The sequence below is a fragment of the Lampetra planeri genome, chromosome 15 (genome assembly GCF_965212315.1).
Source record: "Lampetra planeri chromosome 15, kcLamPlan1.2.h2, whole genome shotgun sequence".
Classification (NCBI taxonomy): Eukaryota; Metazoa; Chordata; class Hyperoartia; order Petromyzontiformes; family Petromyzontidae; genus Lampetra; species Lampetra planeri.
Genome location: NC_136121.1, coordinates 14,900,197 through 14,919,732, shown reverse-complemented (window position 1 = coordinate 14,919,732; position 19,536 = coordinate 14,900,197). Strand labels below are relative to the sequence as shown.

At 44.1% G+C, this 19,536-nt stretch overlaps 1 protein-coding gene across 1 annotated transcript in view; it reads right to left on the bottom strand.

The window, feature by feature from the left end:
- The window catches only part of LOC144722820 (uncharacterized), a 34,855-nt gene that overhangs the window by 10,623 nt on the left and 4,696 nt on the right, over positions 1–19,536 (bottom strand). The window contains exons 3-13 of the mRNA XM_078601263.1: positions 18,952–19,028; positions 15,242–15,321; positions 14,810–14,890; positions 13,871–13,961; positions 12,802–12,916; positions 12,127–12,272; positions 10,910–11,024; positions 6,063–6,168; positions 4,945–5,085; positions 4,522–4,638; positions 25–3,753 (exon numbers count right to left, since the gene is read on the bottom strand). Of these exons, the coding sequence (XP_078457389.1) occupies positions 25–3,753; positions 4,522–4,638; positions 4,945–5,085; positions 6,063–6,168; positions 10,910–11,024; positions 12,127–12,272; positions 12,802–12,916; positions 13,871–13,961; positions 14,810–14,890; positions 15,242–15,321; positions 18,952–19,028 (4,798 nt within the window). The remainder of the gene's footprint in view (positions 1–24; positions 3,754–4,521; positions 4,639–4,944; positions 5,086–6,062; positions 6,169–10,909; positions 11,025–12,126; positions 12,273–12,801; positions 12,917–13,870; positions 13,962–14,809; positions 14,891–15,241; positions 15,322–18,951; positions 19,029–19,536) is intronic.

Sequence of the window (19,536 nt, the reverse complement as noted above, 5' to 3'; positions counted from 1 at the left end):
ATGCAAGAGATAAATACAAGTTACCTCTTGTTGAAGCTTCCTCTTATCGCCCTGCGCCACATCTCCATCCTCAAGCATCTTCTGCCGTGTTGACTCATATTTCAGGCTCATGTTCTCCAGTTGTTCCTTAACTCTGTCAGCTTCCACAAGATGAACCTGCAGTCGTTGCTCAGCTGCGCATTTCTGGCGTTTGAAGAGCGCTGACTTTAGTTCAAACTCGTTGAACTGTGAGTCCAATGTCTTCTTGATGTTGTCAGCTGCTACCTTTTCTCTGGCAGCTGCAGCAGAAATAATCTTTTGGAACATTTCTTTGTCTTGTTCCTTCTGTAATGCGAGAAAAGCGTGCTGTTCTTTCAGTTCAAATATGCTGTTTTTTAGTTCGTGAACTTTATTCTGCAAATAACGCTCCTGCGCGAGTTGAATCTCGTACTTGTCAGCAATCTTTTGATTATCACCTAGCAGGGAACTACATCGACTTTGCAAATCCATAATCGCGCCATTAAGATCCGTAATTGTGTCTTCGAATGACGAGCATTGTACATGCTTGTCTTGAATGCGTGCGTTCAAGTTATTCTCCAGCGCTTCTTTTTCTTCAAGTTGTTTTCGTGTCTTTTCAAGCTCTTCTTGCCTTTGTGACACAGCCGAGATTAAAAGCTGACCTTCATTCTCCTTCTCCTCTTCAAGGCCAGCCACCCTCATTACAAGATGCCCCTTCTCCTCCTCAAGACCAGTCACCCTCACTACAAGACCTTCCTTCTCCTCTTCAAGATCAGCCACCGTCATTGCAAGATGTCGCTTCTCCTTTTCAAGACCAGTCACAGTCATTACAAGATGTCCTTTCTCCTCATCCAGACCAGCCACCCTCACTACAAGACCTTCCTTCTCTTCCTCAAGTCCTGCCACCCTCGCTACAAGACTCTCGTTCTCGTTCTCAAGACCAGCCACCCTCACTACAAGATGTCCTTTCTCCTCATCCAGACCAGCCACCCTCATGACAATACATTCCTTCTCCTCCTCAAGGCCAGCCACTCTCACGACAAGACGTTCCTTCTCCTCCTCAATTCCTGCCACCCTCACTACAAGACCTTCCTTCTCCTCCTCAAGGCCAGCCACCGTCATTGCAAGATGTCCCTTCTCCTTTTCAAGACCAGTCACAGTCATTACAAGATGTCCTTTCTCCTCATCCAGACCAGCCACCCTCACTACAAGACCTTCCTTCTCTTCTTCAAGTCCTGCCACCCTCACTACGAGACATTCCTTCTCGTTCTCAAGACCAGTCACAGTCATTACAAGATGTCCTTTCTCCTCATCGAGACCAGCCACCCTCATGACAATACATTCCTTCTCCTCTTCAAGGTCAGCCACCCTCACCACCAGACCTTCCTTCTCCTCCTCAAGGCCAGCCACCCTCACTACAAGACGTTCCTTCTCCTCTTCAAGGTCAGCAAACCTCACTACCAGACCTTCCTTCTCCTCCTCAAGGTCAGCCACCCTCACCACCAGACCTTCCTTCTCCTCCTCAAGGCCAGCCACCCTCACTACAAGACGTTCCTTCTCCTCTTCAAGGTCAGCCACCCTCACTACCAGACCTTCCTTCTCCTCCTCAAGGTCAGCCACCCTCACTACCAGACCTTCCTTCTCCTCCTCAAGGCCAGCCACCCTCACTACCAGACCTTCCTTCTCCTCTTCAAGGCCTGCCACCCTCATTACAAGATGTCCTTTCTCCTCATCCAGACCAGCCACCCTCATTACAATACCTTCCTTCTCCTCCTCAAGGTCTGCCACCCTCACTACAAGACCTTCCTTCTCCTCTTCAAGTCCTGCCACCCTCACTACAAGACCTTCCTTTTCCTCCTCAAGACCAGTCACCCTCACTACAAGACCTTCCTTGTCCCGTTCAAGACTTTCCTTTTTCTCTTCAAGGGCAGCTACCCTCATTACAAGACCTTCCTTTTCTTGCTCAAGGCCAGCCACCCTCATTAATATACCTTCCTTCTCCTTTTCAAGACCAGTCACAGTCATTACAAGATGTCCTTTCTCCTCATGCAGACCAGCCACCCTCACTACAAGACGTTCCTTCTCCTCTTCAAGGTCTGCTACCCTCATTACAAGATGTCCTTTCTCCTCATCCAGACCAGCCACCCTCATTACAATACCTTCCTTCTCCTCCTCAAGGTCTGCCACCCTCACTACCAGACCTTCCTTCTCGTTCTCAAGACCAGCCACCCTCACGGCAAGACCTTCCTTCTCCTCCTCAAGGCCAGTCACGCTCACTACAAGACCTTCCTTGTCCCGTTCAAGACTTTCCCTTTCCTCTTCAAGGGCAGCTACCCTCATTACAAGACATTGCTTGTCCTGTTCTAGACCAGCCACCCTCACTACAAGACCTTCCATCTCCTCTTCAAGGTCAGCCACCCTCATTACGAGATGTCTCTTCTCCTGCTCAAGGCCAGCCACTCTCATTAATAGACCTTCCTTTTCCTTTTCAAGTCCAGTCACAGTCATTACTAGACGTCCTTTCTCCTCATGCAGACCAGCCACCCTCACTATAAGACTTTCCTTCTCCTCTACAAGGCCTGCCACCCTCACTACCAGACCTCCCTTCTCGTTCTCAAGACCAGCCACCCTCACGACAAGACCTTCCTTCTCCTCTTCAAGGCCTGCCACCCTCACTACGTAACATTCCTTCTCGTTCTCAAGACCAGCCACCCTCACGACAAGACCTTCCTTCTCCTCTTCAAGGCCTGCCACCCTCATTAGAAGACCTTCCTTGTCCCGTTCAAGAGTTTCCTTTTCCTCTTCAAGGGCAGCTACCCTCATTACAATACCTTCCTTCTCGTTCTCAAGACCATTCACAGTCATTACAAGATGTCCTTTCTCCTCATCCAGACCATTCACCATCACTAGAAGACTTTCCTTCTCCTCTTCAAGGCCTGCCACCCTCACTACAAGACCTTTTTTCTCCTCATCAAGGTGAGCCACCCTCACTACAAGACCTTCCTTCTCTTCTTCAAGGTCAGACACTCTCATTACAAGATGTCCCTTCTCCTCCTCAAGACCAGTCACCCTCACTACGAGACATTCCTTCTCCTGCTCAAGGCCAACCACTTTCCTTCCTAGACATTCACTTTCCTCTTGCAAAAGTGACAGTTTTCCTATGAGCCTGTTTCTCTCTTGTGCCAAGTCAGACACTGCATTCAGAAGTGTCTGTTTTTCATTCTCAGCATCAGATATTTTCACTCTCAGCATCTCCCTCTCCTCCTTCAGAATGGATTCATTCGCCAAGAAACAATGACGTTCTTCCTGCATGCGTTTTATCTGCTCAGACAGCTCTAACTTTTCATTTTCAATGTTTTGAATTTTCTTCTCCATCTTTGAAATACTTGACAAATATCTACATATCTCTTGTTCGTTAACCTTTTCCAAACAAATTACATCTTCTTCCTTCTGTTCCAACTTTCTCTGAAGCTTTTCTACACTAATTTTGTTCTCTTCCACTTCAGCTAACAATTCATTTTCTCTCTGATCTGCTTTCCTTTCAAGATCCTTTATATTTTGTTTCATTAAGTCCAACTCCCTTTGGAATTCCATCACCGTGTTCTGATGTTGGAATAGCTGCAGCTCCAGCTGCCTATCGTTTTCATCTATAATTGACTGCAGAGTATGTTTATCAGACTGCAGTTGTTGAACTAAACTATTATGATGGTTCTGAGTGTTCACCAAAGTCGCTATTTCTTGCTTTAGTGAGTCCATCTACAGAGAAATATGGGGAAGTATTACAGTCACCCAAAATATCACCAGTAAAAATATTGTTTACATCTTAACAGCGTCATTTGTCACTCTAAGCACCAGTAATTTCGAGCATACATCTGCAACCGTGCACTCCACTTGTAAATTAAATGAAGGTGGAACGCAAAAAAACTATAATCTGTGTGGCACACAATAACCTGTGTATTGCAGGCTGATCAAGGCTTTAAAAATCAGTCAGGTGCTTTGCCTGTACGTGAGTCACATCACTGCATTCATGTTCTAGAATACGTGGCAGTCGCATAAGTAATGTCACTGGAGACCTATAATAGAATGCCTCACTGTAACGTTTTTCTATCAATGGAGTTTTGGATTTAAGAGTGTTTGTTTTCAACAACTGAGGTAGATCAGTGATAGAGTGGTTTGGGGGGTTGACTCAACCAATCACCGCTCATTCCATGGTCATTAAAATTAGTACCACTTTGTGGGAAAGTCGATAGTGGGTGCCCTATACAGACAGCCCCCTGTCATAGGAATGGGGAACTTTCAGCCCTGGCTCTGGACTGTAAGCAGGAGATAGGCAGTGCCTCAATGCTCATTTGAGCATTAACAATATTTTTGAACTTATATCAGGGGCACAGACAGCCCAGTAGTGGCAAAGGGGGTATTGGTCTTTTGGATTGCTTCTTCCTGAAAAGACTCCTCCTGGTAGGAGTGTTAATAGTCCGATGATCCTACAGGATTCCATTAGTTATTTAATTACCGTGGTTGTACCTGAATAGCATCTCCCAAAACCTCCCCACAGGCCACCTCCTGCCGCGTCTCCTCCAGCTGCTCCACAAGAACAGCCACCTTGGCTTCCAGGATGTCCCTTCGCTCTTCCAACTCGGCCTACATTCCACACACCACGTACGATCCACTTAGACTGCATAGCCCACAGCACATACGCAAATACACACAATGATGCTGTGTGTGATGATACTATAACTACTAATGATGCTATGTGTGATGTATGTATGTGGAACTTCTTTTGCACCGTACGATGTGCGTGATTGTTGAGTGTGGTGAAGCTGTGTGTGATGTGTGTGAGTGTACATGTCTTTAAGTGTTTGCCATGTACGTATCAATCGATGCCATGTTCCATCTCAAGGGATTATCCAGGGGAAATGTTGTAATAAGTGAAATTCTTGGAGCTACCTTTATGTCCAGCAATGTTTGCAGTTGAGTCTTCAGTTCCACACACTCTGTCGCCTTCTGCAGGAGCGCCCCTTCACTGCAGCTCACCACCTCGTGCAACTTAGTCCGACTTTCACTCAGCTTCACTCCAGCATCTGCAAGCTGCAATCCAAGAACAGAATGTCACTTTGAAGCTGTACTAATATTCTTTGTACGATTACCTTCATCAGCCTTAGCCAACTACTTAAACAGCCATAAACTAGTTTATCTCATTCCTAGCTTAAACTTTTATCAGCTCAGCAGACCAGATAATGCAAACACGATTGCACTGAAAGGGGAGACACAAGAGAGTGTGGAGAGAACATGGCAGATGTGGCCAGGTGGCACAAAAGGTCAGAGCGCTGAGCTGGCACCACCGAGGTCATTGGTCAAACCGTGTTCTCAAGTGGAGCGAGCCGATGGTCTCAGTGTGTTCACCAATGATGGCACAAAAACATCAGCACATTATAGTTGGTTCTGGGCTTAATTCTATCTCTGTAAATGAAAAATATTTGCTGAACTGTTATGCCATGAACACTACTCTTGGTGAGGGGGTGTGTAGGAAAGTTTTGCCTTCTACTGTATAGACCAGAGGTCAGTTGAAAGCATCTCAATGATAGAATGGGTTGTACTGCCTTGACAGATTCAAATGGATTGGTTGTCTTATGACATGGCACCAATAGTACAATGGGAACACAATTGGTGGAAAACACAAAAACACATGGATTTGTTTTATTTTAAAGGATTCCATTAACATACAATTAGATGAAGAAAATAATCGGGTAAATATTTTACGTAAAAATTTGAAAATATGCTCCAGCCAGGTCGCTTGGAAGTATAGCAGGCAGCTCACAAATGGGAGGTTGCGAGTTCAGATCCTGGTTGAGTTTTACTCAGCCTATAATACATCTGGGCTGAGTAAATTAGATACCAATTTAATTGGTAGAGGTTGCCACATTTAGGAACAATATAACGATAAAGAATTTTACAAAGCATCACGTATGCAGAAATGTGGAATTTACACCACTGGATAACGGCTGTTAACAGGAGATGAGCAGGACAAAATTTGTAAAATATGAAATCTGGTCTTTAAAACAAACCTTGCGAGACAGGCTCCCATTCTCATCTTTCAGGGTGTCCACCCTGTGCTCGCTGATTGCATTCTCTTTACGCAGTTCTTGGTTTTGGCGCATCACTTCCTGCAGCCTGCCACAGCCCAGTATCGTTAGCGACACAAACAATGCAGCCACTTATGCCACGGGCATCAACAACAGAGAGTAGAGCACACCACAACCAATCAATCTTTATTTTATACTAGCTTTCTTGCCCGTCTAAGGACGGGTGTATATTGCAGTAAATCTGAAATATTCAATAGAAAAATCGTTCAGCTCATGATTATTGAGGGGGGGGGGGGTTGCCCCATGTAGAGTGACATCACCCGCTAATGGTTATTGTGGAGGGGTGTGGCATGTGGAGTGACGTCACCCGCTCATGATTATTAATGAGGGGAGGGGTGCTGCATGTGGAGTGCGCGACCTTCTTGTGCGTTATTGTAAATTTCCAGGTTCGCATGAATATTAATGAAAGGGGGGGGGGCTCTTTTGCAGTGACATCACGCACGGATGTAGCAGTGTGCTGCTTAGATATATTTTTTACCGTCACTTTCTGTAAAGAAACGTCATATTTGAAGCGACTTTGTGTAATACATTTTTAATTCAGCTCGACCTTCCTCTGCGTTCGTGTAAAAATCCACCCACGCATGAATATTAATGAGGGGGGGTGGGCCTCATGTGGAGTGACGTCACACGAGGGGTGGGCCTCATGATGAGTGACATCACGCGCGGGACAGACAGATATTCATGGGTGATTGCAGGAGGTAATGCCAATATCGCCCTCAATAACGTAGGCAACAGTGCACATTACAACTGAACGGGGAAAGTACAGGGACATGCAGCAACAGGAATGGAAAAAATAAACCCGTCACGCCCTCAGCAGCTAACAAGCACGGAGCAAAGTAAATTGCAACCACGCAGAAAAAGTCCAACAATGTCCCGATGACCGATATGAGGGCCTCATTGGGGTATCGATAATAGCCTTAATAAATGATACTGTACACATAATTAAAATGATTAAAGAATTGTATAAATAAAAATAACTTTAAATCATGACATATAAAAATACAATAAATTATACACTCACCAGTGCATTCAGTTGGAGCGTGTGTAACCACCGTCTGCCATAATAACACGCTTCACACGGAAAGCTATACAGTACGAACCAAGTGGGATTGCTCGATCCATAGATCGCCAATTAATTTATGCAGTGATTAACCCTTAGATGAATGGAAACTCTTAAAGCGGCTGAAGGACCGACTATGAGCAGAATTGATACAAGACATTTAGATTCTGGTTCGACAAGACCACATATGGGCAAAGACGCCCCAATAGGCAACTTCCTTCCATATATGGGCTGATCCGGCAAGAATTTTCATCCAGGACAAGGAGCGCTATAATGAAACGGCATTGTAAGAGGCAGCGCTGTAAGAGGCATGCCGGTACTCTCAAAATCCTATCTATAGATATACACAGCAATCAGGCAGTGGCATGGCGCAGTGGTATCTGGCAGGCCGCCTCGGTTAGTGGGTTGTGTATTTAACTGTAAATACTACACTCCATCTGCCTTTGCAGGCCAAATTTGAAAATAACACATTTTACTCGATTCTGAAACACATAGCAGTGATCGCCCACTCCTGTGAAAACCTACAGGCACTCCTGAAAAGGTCTTAAGACTTAGTGAGGCTTTCCATGGGAAACAAGTGTAACACAATGTAAAATCAATATTGCTTGGTATTGCACTCGCCATATTTGACACCTAACTAACGTTATGAACACCCGCCAATTCTTTATACGAATTTACAATGTTAAAATAAAATAAGTTTGTTTCACAACCTATATACTATATGTGCAGTATTAATGATAATAAGTACAGCTTATATAGCACCTTTAATAAAATCTCAAGGCACTTTACATCCATCATGGTGGGGGTGGGGTTGGGTAAGAAGTGGCTCAGTCAAAATACAAAAAGCCATATGAAAGAAGAACTTGAAGATCTCAAATGAACCGGACTCCCGAACAGCCTTCGGATGAAAGATCCAAAGTCCTTTTGCTATGGAAGCAAAGAACCGATCACTCATGGACTTGAGCTTCAGTCGACCATCCTCAGAGTTCTTGTTGTTGGAGAGTAGTTGCATAGTAACTCCCCAATATTTGGAGGTGAAGATCATTCAGTGCCTTCAATGTGAGGGTCAGAACCATAGAAGCTGTATTCTGAATAGACTGGAGTCATCTGAGAACCATACTGGAAGTTCCAGATACCAAGAAGTTGCAGGCGTCGATGCACGAGAAAATAAAATTAACCAATTGTTCTGCGTAAGCGGACGAGAGGATGAGACATAACCGCACAATGTTCGTAAATGAAAAAATCCTGACGATTTTATTGATGTGCAGATCCAAAGACCAAAGTTGTAACAATCGATCATCAGACTGAAGGGACCGGCCTTTACCAGCTGGTGGTGAGACCCAATGAGCATAACCTCTGTTTTATTCCCAATCAGCTGCTGGAAGTTGTGCTGCATCCAAGCTCGAATAAGTGAAAGCGGTAATGAGCTAGCGGAGGGAATCAATAACATTCGATACGCAGTGTATGTAAATTTGAGTGTCATCAGAATAAAAGTGAAAATTGAGGAAGGGTGGTACCTAACGGGATCATGTAGATACAGAAAAGTTGACCCAGGGAAGAGCCCTGGCGGACGCTGAAATAAACGGTGCTGGTTGCAGACTTAAGAGCCACCCAGTCTAATCAATTGCTTGCGATTTGATAAACAGGATCAAGTCAAGCACAGTGCAGTACCATTAACCCCCATATTATGTTTCAATCATTTAAGCAGATGGTATCAAAAGCAGCACTCAGGTCGAGTAGAACTAGAATGCTGGGTGAGCCAGTGTTGGCGGCAGTCAATAAATAATTTACCACCCTCACCAAATGCCGTCTCAGTGCTGTATCCAGGCCGAAAACTATATTGGAAAGATTCGAGGTCATTAGAAAGCACATGCTTTTGGAGCCAAGAGGCATCCACACACTTGAGAACCTTGTAACGAAAGGGCATATTGGAGATAGGGCGATAGTTTAGGTACTTCAGAATCAAGGGTAGTGCTCTGACAAGAGGGCGGCAAAATGGTTGCTGGCTATGTTAAAGAAGAAGACTGCATTTAATGGCGGATGGCTTTAATTTTGCTGAGGAAAAACTCGAGGAATGGATTATATTTCTAGATTTGAAGCTTTCGTGACTGCAAGGATTCATATTCTTAGGTTTTTTTTCGTTAAAGTAACTTTTATTAATTACAATTTTTTACCTACGTGACTTTACCGAAAAAAACCTAAGAATTTGAATGGATTATATGTTTTGGTGGAGGCAAGGAAATGTGTTTGTGGAGGGGGTTTTAACATCTGTGATTTGGTACGAAAAAGTAGCTGAGGTTTGTTGGAGTTATCAGCGACGAGTTTAGAAAAATTATCCGATTTAGCTCAAGCCAGGGGCATCTTGGTCGAGATGTTGACGCTCTTTAAAAAAACCTGTTTATGAACCATGAGGACTAATCTTCTCCAAGTTTGCTCAGCTTTACTATCGTCTCGATTGAGCGCAGTTCATTGTAATACCAGTGAAATGGCCTTGTTTGAAGGGGGACCAACAAATCCAGAATATTACCAAGCATTAAATTGTACAACTGCTTGAGATCATCCATTGTAGCTGATATATTGTTGTAGCTGCTAACGCTGGTAGTGCATGCCAGGATGGCCAGGCGAGCAAAGGCTGTTATAAAAGTTACTGATTAAAATAATGCATTTAAATCCGTTTGTTGAAATATTAAAAAATAAAAAGAAATAAAAGGGTTTGAATTACAGATTTTTTTTATGCTCGTGTCGTGGCGTAACGCGCGGGGTTAGCAAAAGGGTGATGTGAGGTGACACTGGAACGGTGTGGCAGCAATTAGGGGGCGCAGCATTGATGGAGATAGTGCAACTGAGGTCGTGCAGGTGCAAGCGTGGAGACACGGATTAGGCGCCGGAGAAGCGGCAGCAATTAGGGGGAGAAGCATTGATTGAGCAGGTGCATTTGGGGACGAGCAGGTGTGAGCCTTGGGGCACGGGGTAGACGCTGGAGATGGAGACGATAAGAGAGAGCGCGTACCGGAGGCGCCAGCTTAATGGGGGGTATGTGGGGACCCCAAATGAGGAGGGATATATCAGGGAGTGTGCGGAGCAACACGGTGAGTTGGTTGGTTGGTGCCCAAGGGATGAAGAACAGAACAGTCGGGGAGAAGACGCCTGGGACCTCTCCCTCCTCACCTCCCCAGCAGTGTTGGCTGATCCCCTGCTGGGGGCAGGGACAAGGGCAGAGGTGTGAGGGAAGCAGGACAGGATAGCAGAGTATAGAGTGAGAGAGTGGGGGAGACAGAGTGGTTACCGCGCACGAGGTGTGCGGAGATGAGTAGGGGGAAGTCGGGGAGTTCGGAACAAGGGTGTGTGTCTTAGTGTAGGTGAGAAGCATCCATATTGGATGCAAGGTAAATAAAGTGACACGTCCGTGTGAGTACAACACTACACTCGTACTACGCAAACAACAGTAAAACGTGCTTGTGCCCCCAGGTGGTGCCTGTAGAAGCAATGTAAAAACACATGCTAAAGCATGTGATTTGAATAAGAGAAGGAAAAACTCACTTATTTTCTAAATTGCTACCCTTCACCAGTTACCATACACAACAAAGTCACGACTTATCCAGTAACCAATTAAGTGCCCATCTGCCCACTAACAGAAAGTCTAGAAAAAGATGTCTGCACGTGACTTAATTACAAATCGTCAGTAGGAGTGTTAGGTGGGCATCGTTACCGGTCTGATTTCTCTTGCAACTCCTTCACCACCCCCGACTGTGGAGAAGATGGCTTCTGTTCGTAAAGAATTCTTAGTGTCTTCAATCTTGCTTGCAGAGCAAACACCTGCGCATCTTTACAACAAAACATGAAGGGGATTAATGTGCTGTGCACATAACATGAACAGGCTGTCATTCAGTAGTCACTTGAAGCAATAATATACTGCAGTGCTAAATGACACGTTCCTATCTTGAGTTTGACCTTAATTTAAAATCTCCAAAACGTCAAATGGGCAGTAAGAAACAGCAACGACTAAATGGGCGTCACATTCTCATCATTAAAAATGTATGAGATTGTGTATACTTTGCCAATGAGAAAGTCCTGTTTGTTGCAAACGTTAATCTGAACATAGCTTTAACATCCACAATATAAGTTTTTTGGTTGGATCGCTTAAATATAAATGTGTCGTTAAACCCTCCACCACTCGACATAGCTTTAACAAATACAACAATGGGACCTCATTAAGGCATCAGATCATCAGAAAGGTGACAAACGAGAGGGGGTCGTTCAGTCCACATCGCTCATTTGGGAAGAAAACCAGACAAGTCAGAAGGCAGCCAGAAATTGATAGTTCCAACAATTACCCAAGCTATGTGGTCTGCCAGGAGGTGGCAATGTTGCTATATATAATCCCAATTGAGAAATTTGAGGGTAATATTATTAAGGTAACTACACCTGCAGTATTAACCTGTCAGCCGATGAACCTCTGGAACAATCGATGAATGTGCTATGGCTAGGATATGTCACTGCCAATGTTAGAAAGCAGACAGTCAGGTGGGGTCTGAAGAGTTAATATACGTATATATGGAGGGATACATTTCATCAGCATATTTATTTTTGTTCACAGAAACTTGTTTTAGATAGGGAAGCCACCACACAAAGTCTCCAAACTGCTTTAGAAGTGTCCAGGCCAAGTTGTCACAGGAGAGTAACGATTGCTACATACTTCCCAATTAAGTGATTTGGAATATTTCAAATGTGGCAAATTTGGACCGTGACCCCAGCACACTAAGTAATTGTGATTAATAACTTCAAATCTAAACACATGAATGTTCAGACACAAACTCTGCTGCTTCAGGTTGTTGTCCTTCCTCTGCACCTCCGATGAGCACAGTTGGCTACTACGTACTGTGCAAAAGAAGTTCAACATACACATATATATTCAAAGAGAGATACCTCTGTCAATCACCAGCTGCTGGTGCGCTGAGAGCTCAGCCTCCAGCTGCTCGCAGGCTTTCCTCTCTCTCCACACCTGCTCCTGCAGCTTCAGCACCTGCTGGACTTGGCTCTTTTTGAAGAAATCCTGCAATGGTGTGGCAGGCCTGCCAGAAAACAAAACACATGCCATCTTCACACCAGCTTATTTTATACCTCCTATTCCATACAATTTAAATGCATAAAACATCGACATGCAACCACTTTACTGCACATTCTCACAAAATAATAATTAGCATTGTTGTGGAGAATATACTGTAAATCTTGACTTAAAGCCTTCGTGACTGCAAGAATTAATATTCTTTGGGTCTTTCGGTAAAGTCACGTAGATAGGTTTTATATGGAGGGTCACATGTGTCCTTCCTAATATTTTGTTTAGCAAACTTTCACGCTCATAAAAACTAAATTGTATGCTTTGTTCTAACTCTTAAATTACCTGTTTTAAATGTAACATATTTTAAGTGATAATTAGACTTTGAAAAATTTAAGAAAAGGGTGTGCTTTTTCAATTAAAATGATTCACCCGGATTCATGCTTTGAGATGGACATATTGCTTGCTTGTCCAGATTCGATATATTTGATTGAATGTGGGCTTTGTTAAAAGGGAATTTCTGTTAATTACAAACTCATACTTACGAAGTTTTGGAGGGTGCGTGCTGCAGCATATGTCTGGTTTTGTTTCGCAAGGGAGTGACAGTAGCATATGTGTCCTCTGCCTCCTGAAACGACTCCATCAGTCCCATCGCTGGTGCTGACAATGGACAGTCACATTCATAAATAACGTCAACTGCACTTTAAATGTCACAATGCAAGATAACAAGTAAAAATTATGTGTTTTTAGTCACTACGCCCCGCACCCACTGGAACTCCCTACCCAAGCAACTCTGCCTGGTTGCCTCGCTCTCTCTGCTCACAATATTCCTCTTCAGCCCCATGCCTTCACAACCCCTTCATTTCCTCTGTTCCCTCCTTCCCTTGAAAATTTGTGTTGGATACAACCATATTTGAAAATGTGATTTGTAACTTTGATCCTTACTCATGTATCGATATTTACATTTTAATGTGCAATTTTAGAGGGACTGTGTATTGTCTTCGTGTGGTTGGGGAATTGTTTTTGTTGTTGCTTTGCTGCCTTGCCCAAGCTTGCATTTAGTGTTGAAAAATCGGCAGGAATTGATGTACTTACGCAATTTGTACTTACTGTAGTTCTATTTATGTATTTTTAGTCACTTGCTTACCTTCCCTATACTTTGTATTACTTGTTGTTGTAACTTTATTACCCACCCCGACTGGACATCTGTGAAAGAGCTTCATAGCTCATCAGATTTTTGCAGGATATATATTCTGATTCTGAGTAGGTGCCTAAGTGCTTGATTGAGGAATAGTGAGTCTACACAAATTAACTTTCTCAAGCCCTCTTGTCGTGGCTAGCAGACCTTTGGCATATAGCTCCTGAACATATTGATATATGCTGCAATAGTGGCTGAGAGCAGGTCAGTAGCTGGGGGTCCGTGAATAGATGAGCGAGCAAGTGAATCGCTTCCATTTTCTTCTTCCCTAGCTCAGTCGCTCCCATGCCCTCGAGTGTTCCTCCTCTGTATTCCTGCACCGAGATGTTCGTGTCTTTATGGGCGTGCACGATCATTGTTAGATGTTGGAAGTATCTTTATTTAAATATGCACATCCTGTCAAAATCTCCACTTACCTACAGAATGCAGAAGATATTCCAAGTCATCTGCCAAGTTGTTTGAATCCTTGTTATCGACCAGAAACTGCATTATTTCTCTCAACTCATTCTGTATATTACAAAAATAAAATTACCACTCAGAAGCTAGAACATGTTTATACAATCACATTGTTACTGTTTCCTGAGGTTGACTCAGTGGTAGAGCAAGTGGCTCGCAATCGGAAGTATGCAAATCCAAATCCTGGTTTGGGGGGTTTACTCTGCCCATCATTCCTCTAGGGTTGATAAAAATGAGTACCACTTTGTGGGAAAATAATCAGTGGTTATCGACTCGCCCCTCACCATAAGAATGTGGAATTTCCGCCACTGGGCCAGACCTCTAAATGGGAGAGGGGCACCATCTCAACGCTCACTGGAACAGGTCACCACTTTGACTTTTATTGCATTCAAGTACAAGAAGTTGAGGTACATAGCCTTTATGTCAATATACAAGCGTTTGGTAAAAATAATACCATTAAAATATAAATGTATGGAACAACGTAAAACGGTATCAAAGGAGCAGCCCTAAAATTGCGTGTTCAAGGGACTGCTGCAAATAAGGGCCTCCACAAGAGAGAGCTCTAGAGTTATTGGTCTAAGCTTCCACGTTGACCAGATGTACTGAAATGGGTAGCCATAGCCACAATTTAACCCACCACACACGACCTACCAATCGACTGTAGTGCTCCCATTTATACCACTAGGTAGAGAGGCAGTGGGGGTGGTGTTTTCATTGACTTGCCCCATTACTTCAACTGCCGTGCCAAAAGATGTGATAGAATAGGTGAAGTCTGGATGGCATGTCCAGTGTGCTAACCATTACACCACTTTGACAACTTCCATAAAACAAAGTGCCTCAGGCAAAAATTGATTTCTCAATGGCGTTTATTGCAGATGGAGAAGATAACTGTTCAGCACCTGTGTGTGGAGTGATAGCGTCTCCATTTTGAGCTGCACCTCGGGATCTGTCATCAAGAAGAACAGGAAGGCCACTGCCAACTGCCAACCACACATGGCATACAGCATGGCAGACATGAGCGGGGGGGGGGTGTTTTAAAACATGTGCACACAACCCACACTTGGTTCAACCAGGTAAGAACTCGAGAGACCAGGAGGTGTCTCAGACTGAGCACACACCTTGTAGTAGGGTATATAGTGCAGAATATAGAAATCGAAGGAAAAACAACTAAAACATTTTTTGTTAATGTGTTGACTAAATACAGGCATGAAGCGAAAAACGTTAAGCTTCAGAGCAGCAGGCTGAAATGCTTCATCATCTATGTTCATCCAAGCAATAACAGTGACACCTTGCGAATATTACTCTGTCTGGCATCGTGAGAGGCCTCTTACCTTAGCCAGCTCCATGTCAGAGGCACTCCGGGTCAGCAGCTCACTCCAATCCACCACCGAACCCATCACAGCCTGCCGCTCTGAAGCCACACAAATGACATCCATATCACACAGGCTTATAGACAACTGTCATAGGTGCCTTGTAACATTAGTGGAAGGTGCCTTACAAATAAATGTAAATTATTATTAATACATGATTGACCAGCTGCATATTTTTCCTGTGTTATCAAACCATCCTGCTAAATCTTAAAATACACTTACACAACATTTACAGATGTTACAGCTACAGTGCATTCTCTATAAAGTGCCAGTGTACACAACTTAATTATTTATTTACATGTTTTATTGGGTGTGATATGCAAAACATTAATAATTGACGCATAAATTATACATTTTAAATGATTGTGTCATTACATGTGTAGTGAAGTATATTGGGTCACTACGGCGATTAGCGCCAGCTACTGATAAGAAAGTGGAGCTGCAAGTGTTAGAGCCTCTCGCTGGCACCAGGGCAGAGGTCGCAAACGGGTTTTGATTCCTTACCTGTACCCATACCCGGCCGCACCAGGGTCGCAAACGGGTACCCGATTGCGACCTCTGCACCAGGGTATGTTACAGCATGGAAAGGGGGCCCTTGGGGGCATAGGTCTGGTGACTGTTAGAAAGGGGGCAGAGAGGATGTGACAGGTGGTTGAACCAGAGGGGGACAGGTGGTGTGGGCCCAGAACCTTCTGGGAAGATCGAGAAGGAGGCGGAGCCGACGGCGGGGGAGGCCACGCTCAGGAGATAAAATGGGGGCCCTGAGAGCCGTGCTACACCTCTTCGCTCTTCGATCGTCACGTTCAGCCTCGTGGGTCAGGCAATATGTTAACTGACTGACCCGGTAATGTAGTTACCCCGTTGTGGTCCAGTTAACCTGTTGTGGTTTATGTAAGTGCCCTGTTGGGGTCGAGAAATAAACGCGTTGCCTCCAGGTCAAGTGTGTGCTTCCGTGGAACCCACTACACATGTGCGCAATGTACGTGTCAATTTACATCATGGACACCCTTGCAAACGAGATGTACCATTCCAAGGGATTTTCCAGATGAAATATTTTAATGAATAAAAATAAATGTGACTGAGTTGACATGCTGTACAAGGGGTAAAAAACTGTGCCTATCTTCCACTTGTGTAATGCAGCTCTCAGAGAAACCATCTTGTCTTTCTATATATTTTTAATAAATAAAGTCCACTGACAACTCAATGAGTAACTGCGAATGACTATATACAATGAGGGAAAGAAGTATTTGATCCCCTGCTGATTTTGTACATTTGCCCACTGACAAAAAAATGATCAGTCTATAATTTTAATGGTAGGTATATTTCAACAATGAGAGACAGAATAACAACAAGGAATGCTGCCTATGACCCCAAGAACACCATCCCCACCGTCAAACATGGAGGTGGAAACATTATGCTTTGGGGGTGTTTTTCTGCTAAAGGGACAGGACAACTTCACCGCATCAAAGGGATGATGGACAGGGCCATGTCCCATCAAATCTTGGGTGAGAACCTCCTTCCCTCAGCCAGGGCATTGAAAATGGGTCGTGGATGGGTATTCCAGCATGACAATGACCCAAAACACACGGCCAAGGCAACAAAGGAGTGGCTCAAAAAGAAGCACATTAAGGTCCTGGAGTGGCCTAGCCAGTCTCCAGACCTTAATCTCATAGAAAATCTGTGGAGGGAGCTGAAGGTTCTAGTTGCCAAACGTCAGCCTCGAAACCTTAATGACTTGGAGAAGATCTGCAAAAAGGAGTGGGACAAAATCCCTCCTGAGATGTGTGCAAACCTGGTGGCCAACTACAAGAAACGTCTGACCTCTGTGATTGCCAACAAGGGTTTTGCCACCAAGTACTAAGTCATGTTTTGCAGAGGAGTCAAGTACTTATTTCCCTCATTAAAATGCAAATCAATTTATAACATTTTTGACATGCGTTTTTCTGGATTGTGTTGTTGTTATTCTGTCTCTCACTGTTCAAATAAACCTACCATTAAAATTATAGACTGATCATTTCTTTGTCAGTGGGCAAACGTACAAAATCAGCAGGGGATCAAATACTTTTTTCCCTCACTGTACACTTTGGTAGTTGCATAGCTTCTAGTCTCAAGACAACTCGCAGACAATGGAGATGGCCCGTTCCAAAGCGACAACGATGATGGCGATTCCCCACACCAACAGCCACCAGCTTTGGCTCGTGCCGGCTCTCATGCCGGCTCTCATGCCTCGCCTGTTCTGGCCACGCCCCTATTCTCGAATTCTCCTCGCCACACCTGCTCTGTCAATCACCGCCATAATTACACTTCCCCCGCCATTGGATCCCGTGCTCCCCCTCACATGACCCTGTCAACGTTTGTCTCATCAATTGAGACAAACGTTGACATACTGTCCCACTATCGCTCCGTACTGACTTTACACTTGCATTGCTATTGTAATGAGAGCGCCATCGCCTGGATTATCAGGGGGGCGTATATTAATTATACAGTCCATGCTTATCCATAGTGGGGTTTACATCTGGGGGAAAGGTGAGAGGCGGTTCCACCAGGGAAGCCTCTGGAATGTTCGGGAAAGTTCCAGGAGGGGCGTGGCCAGAGGCGGGGCGTGGCCAGAGGCGGGGCTTAGTCTCGTGAGGGGGATATAAGCGGGACACAGAGAAACGCAAAGGGACGGTGCTGAAGACTGAAGAGGAGCCCTACCGCTGCTGCCCCGCCATCTCCATCGACCACGTCCTCCAGCCGCTCCCTAGCGCACCGTTGGCCAACGGTGCGTTGGAGAGCGGGTGAGCGCCACGTGGCGCGGGGCAGCGTAGCCACACGAAAAGTGGACGTCCGCAAGAGAAAGAGACACGTGGCTGTACCGAGCTTTATTTGAATAAACAACTGAAGTTATTTACCGTGTCGGAGACCACTCATTACACTGTGAATATCTACATTACCACAAATATTATCATATATCACAAGCATAGCAAAACACCTATTATCCATCTGCTCTTAAAATGTGACACCAAACACACGTACAAAGTAATTTTCCTGCCAAATGCATTGATTTACTAGAATCTATTTGTATGAATATAACATAGAATAACACAGGAAGCATTATCAGCATCGCCACGTAACACGAGTCCAGCTGTGGAAGCCACGAATTACAGGAATCTGCAAAGTGCATCAATTCACAGATTACTCCCAATTTTCTACTCTATCCTTAAACCACGTCAAACTGCATCGGCAGCAGATTAGCATTATGTATTTCCATTTAAATTAGTTTATAGCATTGGGAATTTTAAATGAGGTTGCCGGCTGTTTTGCAATGTGCTTAAGGGTTTAAACAGTGGAGCTTACAGATAAAATCGCTGAGCTACAGGAGCCATGATATGGTCCCCCCATATCATCAGATTATTGGAGTTCTGCTCTAAAGCAATATAGAAGCTCCAATGAGAGAGAAGACACGTGCAGGCTGTGGCACTCAGCATCTGCAGTGAGCCGAAGTGGTCAGAACCAAATCCTCACGCATGGCCCAAGATATAATTAACTGCAATTGGCATGAGCTTAACTTTCTAAATATTCTAGAGATGAGACATAACACTATATACTGTTGACTAGGAGGGTCTTATTGGCGTTTTGGGCATAAACAATACGTGTAACATTGGAATAATATTATTGAGACAGCTTACTTTTCAAAAAGGTAGAGACGAATGTAACTTTCTTTTCGTGAGAGTCCTCCACAGAGCTAACATCTGTGCCATTGTTTCTGTTGAAAAAATAACGGTGATAAAATAAAACATGTGTAAGACAAATATATAATGAAATATAAATCCCCTGCTGAATACCTCTACATGCTGTGTCAGACATGGGGGTAGCTTGAGCATCTTCACCATGCTGATCAGTGCGGGTTATTGAAGGGGCACTCAGGAACAGTTCAAATAGTATTCACCGCAAATGTGCAAAGTGTCTGGGAAAATAACTTTGCTTGCTAGTTCAGCACAGTGCACTAACCACTGCACTCTAGCAGCAATATAATAAACTTAAACACTCTGACAGACCACTCATCTTGAAATAGAACTATAATGCTAAAGAGACAAAACTGAACATTCAACCCAAAAGCATAGATGCAACAAGAGTATACCTACTGCCTCTGTTACAAAGCATGCATCTTTAAAACGTATGAAAATATTGATATACAATTCATATTCTTTGGTTCTTTCGGTAGTCATGTAGATAGAAGAAAAATAATTTGAAAAATAAAGTGAATAATAATA